At 36.3% G+C, this 9229-nt stretch overlaps 1 protein-coding gene across 1 annotated transcript; it reads left to right on the top strand.

Annotated features, from left to right (window-relative positions):
* Positions 1–541: 541 nt before the first annotated feature.
* Positions 542–7500, top strand: sccpdhb (saccharopine dehydrogenase b). The gene is given in 13 exon segments (XM_073855381.1): positions 542–807; positions 2239–2426; positions 3076–3164; positions 3220–3252; positions 3254–3303; positions 3700–3749; positions 5205–5311; positions 5475–5632; positions 5897–5952; positions 6683–6752; positions 6938–7000; positions 7089–7166; positions 7409–7500. Coding segments are annotated over 13 exon segments (1152 nt in total). The 5' UTR covers positions 542–689.
* Positions 7501–9229: the final 1729 nt, after the last annotated feature.

The following is a 9229-nucleotide window of genomic DNA, read 5'->3' as shown; positions in this document are numbered from 1 at the left end:
AAATCCTGTTTCTGAAATATGACTGGAAATATTTTATTTTTTAAATGATGAAATTGACTTTGAAAACGCATGTCAGAGCCTTTCTTTTTGAAAAATGTGTCACCCTCAAACTGATTTAAAGCGTACATAACTTAAGAATCCAATAAACATTTCTCTCTGAGCAATAAAACGCTCCAAAATTTTATCTGACAAACTCTGAGGTAGCTCACATGAAAAAAAACCCGCTTTAGTATTTTTAGTAGTTACTTGTTAATGTTTACGCTTCTCTCTCTCTCTCTCTCTCTCTCTCTCTCTCTCTCTCTCTTTCTCTCTCCCTCTCCCTCATTAATACGTAATATCGCCTTTTTACCACAAGATGTCGCTCTGTTTCTTTTTTAATGTATGACAGTACCTCAAATTTTCACTCACATAGTCCTTAATAGGAAAATATTAAGTCTCACCACTTTTCCTTTATAAAATATCTGAAGAACAGTTTGACTTATTAAACGTGGTGCATCGTGGTTTTCGTTCAAACTAAACTTCATACCGAGCACAGCAGAGGTGGCTGCTCTCTCTGACCTCAACTGCCACTTCACAGACTTCCTGTGACGTTGTGCAGACCGATCGATTTATGAGCTGTAATCGATCTCGCGGTAATTAGGTGTCATACGCCGATCGGTCTGCGCAGCGCGTAAAGTCGAAAAAACATAATGTCGACGCTTATTATGTCCAGCAGAAGACCGCATCATATAACGTTAATAGTGTTCGGAGCGACCGGATTTACCGGTCAGTTTGTAGTGGATGAGCTTGCGCGGACGTGTACCGAAGGTCCAGAAGGTCGTAGCAGCTGATTTTGTTCCCCCCTGCAGTCGATAAAGCGTTTCTGCCGACTGCGCATGCGCAAGCACCTAATAGCTGGGTGTTTTTTTATTTATTTTAATTTTTAGTATGGTATAGCATATGTAGAGAGTTTGCAAAAACTAATACAGCTCACAACATTTAAAACAATTATAAAATAAATACTAAGAAAAAACAGCTGGGTGCACACAACGCGAGAAGGGGAACAGACACATTCCGAGGGGAACAGGATCGGCTGCTACACCGGGTTGTTGCACTGGGCTGTAGCTGGACGGAACCACGAATTCTGGAGAAATTACTTATTTAAGTTGCCGATACTCTGTCTATGTGATAAACGTGAACAGGTTCAATGTTACATTACAATGGATGTAACAATGAGCGTGTTTTTTTCAAGAAGTTTCATTAAAATACACAATATGTGTTATTTACATTATTTTAACATGATCTTTGAGTTTTACAATGTTTTGGACATAATATCATCCTGAAAATACTGTAGCATGCATTTGTATTTACTACAGAACTGTAGTATATTGTAGAATAATGTAGCAATAATATAGATTGTGTATTACATTATTTTTAAATAGTCATTAACCTACACTTAGGTTCTGTAATATTAGTGGTAAGGTTAAAAACAGTATATGAATTTTAATTCCTATGTTACTATAGTAAATACTACAGTAGAGTATACTACAATTTTTTTCATTAGGGATAGTATGTTTTTCTTTTAAGCACTTATATAATTACGATATTATTACAACAAATTCTAATGTACAATGGTACTAACATCTGATACCTATGTGCTGTACCAATGTACCATCAACTTTTTGTATAAAATTGCAAAGAAAAACAATGCAGATATGTTTTCTTAACAGATCGTTTGTATTTGCCTAGCCATGACAGCACAAGCAATTACATGGTCAGTCAGAACATGATGAGTTTAGAGATTATCTAATGGGATTATATGGTTTGTGAATATTGTTGATTAAAGGGCATAATGTTTGGGAAATCCTATCACAATCTGGAATTTCCTGTATGGATAACCAAGGATTTTGAAAGACTGCAAAATATTGTAGATTAAAGGATTATTGACGCATTTATCCAAAGCGACATATGATACATTGGTAAACATTTAGTTTAGACCCTATGCTACATAAATAATCCATATGTATGCAAATATTGTGATTAATAACAAAAATCAGTTTGACATTTTAATTTTATCCACGAGAAGTGCATATTGAATGTCTACGTCAATGTATGGATGAATAATCAGTACTGATTAAACAATAGACTGATGTCATGTTTGTGTAATTTAGCAAAGAAATAGCTGTTAACTTTAACGTGTATTGTTTTATGCATCTGTCTTTTATTACTATTACAGTTGATTGTTTATACAATTCTGGTGATTTCCAAATTGTAAATCTAACAAAATGCTGTTTGCAAAGATCCTTGATCATCTATCATGTATGTATATGTCTGCAGGTAAACCAGAGCTGAAATGTGTGGAGGTTATTGTAGCAGATGCAGCCAAGCCAGAGTCATTTGCCATCGTGTGCAAACAAGGTTTTATTGTGCTCAACTGCGTGGGACCCGTAAGTCCACAAAGACTATTGTTGAAAAGCACAGGAAGAGGGCCATTTACACACCTGTCCTGCACCACATAGATCCCCATGATAGCTCAAGAAGAACAATAACCATGTTAAATGGAGTTGTGTTATTGCGAGTGCACCTTTGACTATCAAGTGTTATACACTGCAAAAAATGATTTTCAAGAAAAAAAATTCTTAATTTTTTTTGTCTTATTTTCAGTAAAGATATCTAAAAATTCTTAAATTGAGATGCTTTTTCTTGATGAGCAAAATGACCCAAGAAAATAAGTCTAGTTTTTAGACCAAAAATATCAAATTAAGGTGGTTTTGTGCATAAAAGCAAAAAATCTGCCAATGGGGTAAGCAAATTTTTCTTGAATTTAGTGTTTAAGAAAAATGTTCAAGATTTTTTTGCTTACCCCATTGGCAGATTTTTCTGCTTGTTTTATGCACAAAATCACTTGCATTTGATTTTTGGGTCTAGGGGCTAGACTTGTTTTCTTGGGTCGTTTTGCTCGTCGAGAAAAAGCATCTTAATTTAATTTCTTTTTAGATATTTTACTGAAAACAAGACAAAAAACCTAAGAATTTTTTTCTTGAAAAACATTTTTTGCAGTTTAGTTAAGATAGTTGTCACATTTTCTCTTAACAGTATAGATTCTATGGGGAACCTGTGGTGAAGGCCTGCATAGAAAATGGCGCCCATTGCATTGACATATGTGGAGAGCCACAGGTAGTTATGTAAGTTTTTTATCACCACGTTTTGTTTCACACACCCCACACAATCTGTGTAGAGCTATCACTCTAAAGCGCAGGAGAATGGTGTGTATATCAATACCAGCAGATTTGGGCATTCTCTATACACAGGGTCAGTTCAAAGGTGGGTCACTTTTTGAAAGCATGTTTCATGTTGATATTCTGAGACCGTTTTTACTGCCACAACTTTTAATGGTTTCATTGTATACATTTCATACAATTATGTGTGTTTCCTGGGAATCGAACCCACAATCTTAGCACTGGTAACGCACTGCTCTACCGACTGAGCTTATTGATAAAGCATACATTAGTATGATATATGCACTGTGCATACCCTTTGACCTTTGCTTCACATGGCCCTTGTTGTAGGCAGGTTTTTTATCTCATCCCAATTAGCGGGAGTGAAATAAGCAAAGACTTGTTGTATTGTGTGTGTGGTTTGCCTTTGAAGTGCCGCTGCGGTTAAATCTCGCCTGCCGAGCAGCAGATGCCTGACAGCTTCTTTGTCTTGCTTTTACAGGAACGTTCACCATTCTGAAGAGCTTTTTAACTGTAAGCACAGGACCTTAAGTGAGTGCTGCTTTGAACTCCTTGTCAAACTTGGAGATCCATACTTTATACTTTGTAGGATTTTTGATTGACTTTGGTTGAAAAGTGAGTTTTGAGCGTTCACCTTGGAGAGTTCGGCAGAGATAAAGAAATGCTTATGTTATTTTTTGGAGAAATCAACATTGCAGCTACTCATGAATAATGTTAAAGGGGACATTTCACTTTTTTAAGATGTGAAATAAATCTTTGATGTCCCCAGATTATATATGTGAGGTTTTAGCTCAAAATACCATATAGTTCATTTATTATAGCATGTTCAAATTGCCACTTTGTTGGTGTGGGCAAAAATGTGCCGTTTTGGGTGTGTCCTTTTAAATGCAAAGAGCTGATAAAATTCAATTCAATTTTATTTATATAGCGCTTTTCACAATTTGGTACTTGTATCAAAGCAGCTTTACATTAATAGAAGCAGTGAAAAGCACAGAAAATCGACAGATAGCACAACATAATACATGATAGCACAAGCAGCTAAATTGGCTGCGGCTATAAATCAACATTAAAGCGAATGTATTACTAATGTAACGTATAGAAGTTAAGCCTAAGAAGGCTGCCTCCCCAGGTTGAAAAACCCCCTAGGAGAAAAACCCCCCGAACTTTTTAGCCGGGGAAGTAAAAAAAGTCCTAGGAGGGAAAAACCCTTGGGATATATATGCCGGTGGTCGTTGGTCAGGCATCAGCTGGGCATCACGTTGAAGAACACGTAAAATGCAAACATCGAAGGTGGTTTGTTGAAATTGAAACTCAATTGTGCTGTCAATAATTTCTCTCTTTCTCTCTGCACTAAATGGGAGTGCCAAAGTTGGATAGCTGCAGATTAATGTGGTGTTATTATAATAAGATTCCTTTGTGACATCAAAGGGAAGCCAAATTCCAATTTCCTGTTTTTTCACATGCTTGCAGAGAGATGGTTTACCAAAACTAAGTTACTTGGTTTCTTCTTTTTCACATTTTCTAGGTTGATAGAAGCACTGGGGAGCAAATTATAGCACTTAAAGGAAAAAGTCAAATTTTCATGATATGTCCCCTTTAACAGTGTCATCATATCCCAATAGAACAAACTGAATTGTAGGATTTCATGTTAATGAGAAACTTGATTGTGCAATAGAATAGCTTGTAGTTTGGGATGTCTTTACTTTCACTTTGAATTTTAAGCTATTAATATTAATAGTTATTTTACAGGGAGTTCAGGATTATCATCAGGGAGATCCACACTCTATTATTAAATTTAGATACGAGCAGACAGCTATTATGGAAAGAGAATGATGGCTGATATTAGGTAGTATTTAATAAGCACTTTATCAAATCTTATCATATTTCCTGCTGCTTATACCAGTTATGAAGAGTTATAGCAGGTGGTTTGCCACAGTCCCATCACACGTACTCAGATAAAAAGTGATGTCTTGTCTTCTTAACCAGGGCGGATGTGGCCATGATGCAATGTGGAGGTCGGCCATCTTTGGCTTTGCCAATCTCAAAAGAATGAAGAAGAAGTTTGGGCATAAACTCTTATGAGTTAAAAAGAGGTATTTATCTATCTAGTATTTTATTCTATTAATACTGTTTATCCATTCATAGTGATGGAAGATCTTTATATAGCTGTAGACTCTCAAAGGAAAGATGCAGAATGGTTCACAGGATGGTAATTTTTATGAATGTTAATTTGTCTGCTATTCTGGTGTCCCTCAGAGGAGCACTTTTCTTCAGTAAGGAGATGGAGCAGTATGCCATTCCCTTTATGGGCTCTGATCCCTCTGTGGTGCGGAGGACTCAGCGTTACCTTCATGAGCAACATAAACACTATCCTGTGAGTTCTCTGTCAGAATGTCATCTTATTTCCGCCTGCTGTGATTGAGTATAAAGAGACAAAGCGTATTATTTGCAGCAGCTCATGAATGATTCATAAAGACTATAAAATATGAACTTGGCTCATGAATATTAATTAGATTACATACCATTCGACCAGCAATTTTCTGTGGACTTAAAATCCACATTAGTCATTCAGCATTTAGAAATGTGTGTAATTCAATGTCTTAAAAACATGTATAGTATTCCAGTGGCAAGATTGAATATAGTCTATAATTGTTTTTCCTTATGGTCTTGTTCTCAAGGTATTGGTGGTATCTTCTCCGTAGTGAAGACCCTCTTTGCGGGTGTGGTTTTCTGGTTCATGGTCAGGGTTCCCACGGGTCCTTGAAATCCTTGAAAGTTTGTGAATCATTGGGGAATTCAAGGCCCTGGAAAGTTTTTGCAAATATACATGCATAGGTACAGGTCAATGAAGGTGCTTGAATCTATTTTATGCAAGAAGTTTTCTGGGAAAAAAATAATATTATTCCCTGTGTAGTGTAGGATAATATAATAAAAATTCTAGACTTTTTAAGCACACATGCTAAACTGTTCGCTTTAAATGCTTTAATCATCTGTATGCAAATGTTGATTCATACCAAAATGCTTTTTGCTTAGTTGTGTTTGACACATGAAAACATCTCGGTTTACGTATGTGTTGTTCCCTGTGAAGGGAACGAGACGCTGCGTCTCCCTTGCCATACTTCCTGCGTCCCTGTAACGCCGTCTTTTGCAATATTTCAGATAGCGATATACTTCCTGGCTCCCGCGTCACCCTGTCTTTTGTCGTTAAGCCTCATTATTGGTTGAATTTGATATACATATTCAGACGCACTTACCCCTGGAGGCGTCCCCAAAGTGTCACAGCAGTGATGCAGCGCGAGTTCCCTCGAAAGGCAGCTGTAACAATGTATCTTAAAAGGTAACACGATGTAACCTTGCTCTCACCAGAAATGTGTCCCCACATTTAGTCCTTGAATTTGAGGGTATTGGACCTGGAAAGTCCTTAAAAGGTCCTTGAATTTGAAGTTAACTAAGGTGTGGGAACCCTGATGGTCAAATTAAGCCTTGGCAGAGGATTGCTTACTCGGGTATACACTACCGTTCATAAGGTTTCCTGTAAAAGATTTGTTACATTGTCTAAGAATTTTTTACCAAGACTGGACCATCAAAGGCACAGGCATGAAAACAACTACTTTGTAATTTATAAAACTAGGTGCTGACACCTACCGTATACATTTTGTAGAAGTGACTTTTTGTCTTTCTGTCATATATGAGATGAATGAAACGTCTTTCTGCCTGAGGTTCATTGGCGAAGGACCCCTCTCAGGGCAAACCAAATGCTACGATCAGCACAACAGGTCCAGGTAATGTCCTGCTCTCCAGTGGTTTTGGCTCTGTTGTACTATAGCATCAGCCAACTCGTATGTTCAATCACTTTTGGCTTTTTTGCAGAACCTGGATATAACGGCACACCAATAACCATGGTGGAGGCAGCTATTACACTCCTGAATGAGCCAAACCATCTCCCTAAAAAGTGAGTCTAGGTTATATACAGAATATACTTTATATTTAATGGTATAGAATGCCTTTATGTAGTAGGTAACATTGAATACTGATCTCAGGTTTATGCAGCAAAATACCAAATGAATCAGAGTTAGATTTAAATGTGTTAAATGGAGCGTTAAATATACAAGTGGAGGGGCAGAATACTAAATTTAGTTTGTCCTGATTAAAGAAGTCCAGTCTCACTTTTTATTCTGCGGTTGGTATTCACACGGGTGGTGTGTACACTCCAGGATAGGCATTCGCAAGAACCACCTTAATTGACTGTCTGAATAAACATGGAATAAAGTTCACAGTGTAGACAACTGCATTTTATAAATTTATAAAGAGTTTATCTAGTAGTTCCCATATTAAAAAAATATTTTCTAATAATTGTAAATATTTTTCAGAATATACAAAAAAATGGCCAAAATATATTTTGAAACATTTTTTGTAAAAATGTATTTTTACCACTATATTTTGTTTATTATTTTTTATAATTTTTCACTATATTTGTTTTATATTTTAAAAATAAATATATTTTAAAGCATTTATATTCCTGTCGCATTGGAAAAAACTTGTTTATAACAGGTTTGAAAAGGTTACAATTAAATATTTTCTATGCAAAAATATACTTTATAAAATTGTTTATTTTATACAGACTTTTAGATTTTGGCCAGGTAAAATAGGTTTTTATTGCCGTATGGGTTGTAAAATTAGAAATGTATTTGCCCCTGAAACACATTTTGAAATACAGTATATGTTGATATATGAAGGTTCAAATGAAATATATTTTAAAATTCAATAATATGTTTAATTAAGCTTTTAAGCATATATTAAAAGCATATTTTTGGCCAGATAAATTATTTTTTCTTTGTCTGTATGGGTTTTGCTGATCTCAAATTAAGCAGAAGTGTGTTGATTTGAGCATTATTTGTTGTTGTGTATCATAGGCCTATTTATAGTTTGTGATCCACTGAACCCCATTAGTTGAAGTATTTATAAATCTTTTGTGAAATTAGACCACCTGGGTTCTTTCATAGCTATTATTACTTGTAATTGCAATCTATTTTATCTATAAGCAAAATTTAAATAGATCCAGATGGTTTTCATTTATCAATTCATAAAACATTATACTGAATAAATGCACTGTAACCTTGAATGCACTGTAAAGATTCCAAACAGTGCTGCACATCTGCCACTAGGGGTCGCAGTTTCCTCTTATAGTCCAATTCTAAATCTGCCAAATATTTATGTAAGCAGACATGACAGGAAAGGTCATTCAGTGTGAGAGGGGTAGACATTGTTTGGGGTGATTAGAAAAGACATTTCCTTTAAAGGAAAGGAAGAGAGGTGGCCGGAGGTCACGATGGATGAGAAAAGATGGTGGAGGGGTGGACATGGCAGGCCAAGGTTGAAGCAGCCTGGCAGCCGTGAGATAGTATGACTCAGCCTGGCTTCATCGCAACACGCCCTGCTTTCACACGGTCTCAAAGGACACAAAGCGATGCTTGGACAGAGATTGTTTTAATTTAAGTAAAGAGCGAAAACACAGACCTTGCAGCACTACAAGCTACTCATACTTTAAATTTGTTCAGCTACATTAAACCTATTAGGGCCAATGTATTTATAGATATACAGCTATCTAGCATTATAAGATAACAGTTAAATTTGTACTATGAAAAATAATTCTTACTGTACCATGCAGGACAGTCTTTCTTATTTTGATTCTTTTGCATGAACTGTTAAATAAAAAACCTAAAGCATCAATGCTTTTACTTAGTAAGTCTCAAACAGTGACATAGAGATGCATGCTGTGAACAAAAGCGAGAGAGAACCCAGTGGCATCTGTAGATCTGAACCCCACCCTTCCTGTACCTCCTCCCTTCTCTCTCTCTCTCATATTTACATTCTCATTCTCATCCACAGTGCATTTTTCAGTCATCTTTTTATCCCTCTATCCTCACTGGTACTGGTTTCCAGTCTCTTGGTCCACCGAGGCTGTAGTCCAGTACACCTCACTTTCCCAAAACCTGCAGTCTCTTCCTCCT

This window comes from Misgurnus anguillicaudatus, chromosome 18, assembly GCF_027580225.2.
Source record: "Misgurnus anguillicaudatus chromosome 18, ASM2758022v2, whole genome shotgun sequence".
Taxonomy (NCBI): Eukaryota; Metazoa; Chordata; class Actinopteri; order Cypriniformes; family Cobitidae; genus Misgurnus; species Misgurnus anguillicaudatus.
Note: the sequence above shows the minus strand (reverse complement) of the source record. Positions and strands in the feature narration are given on the sequence as shown.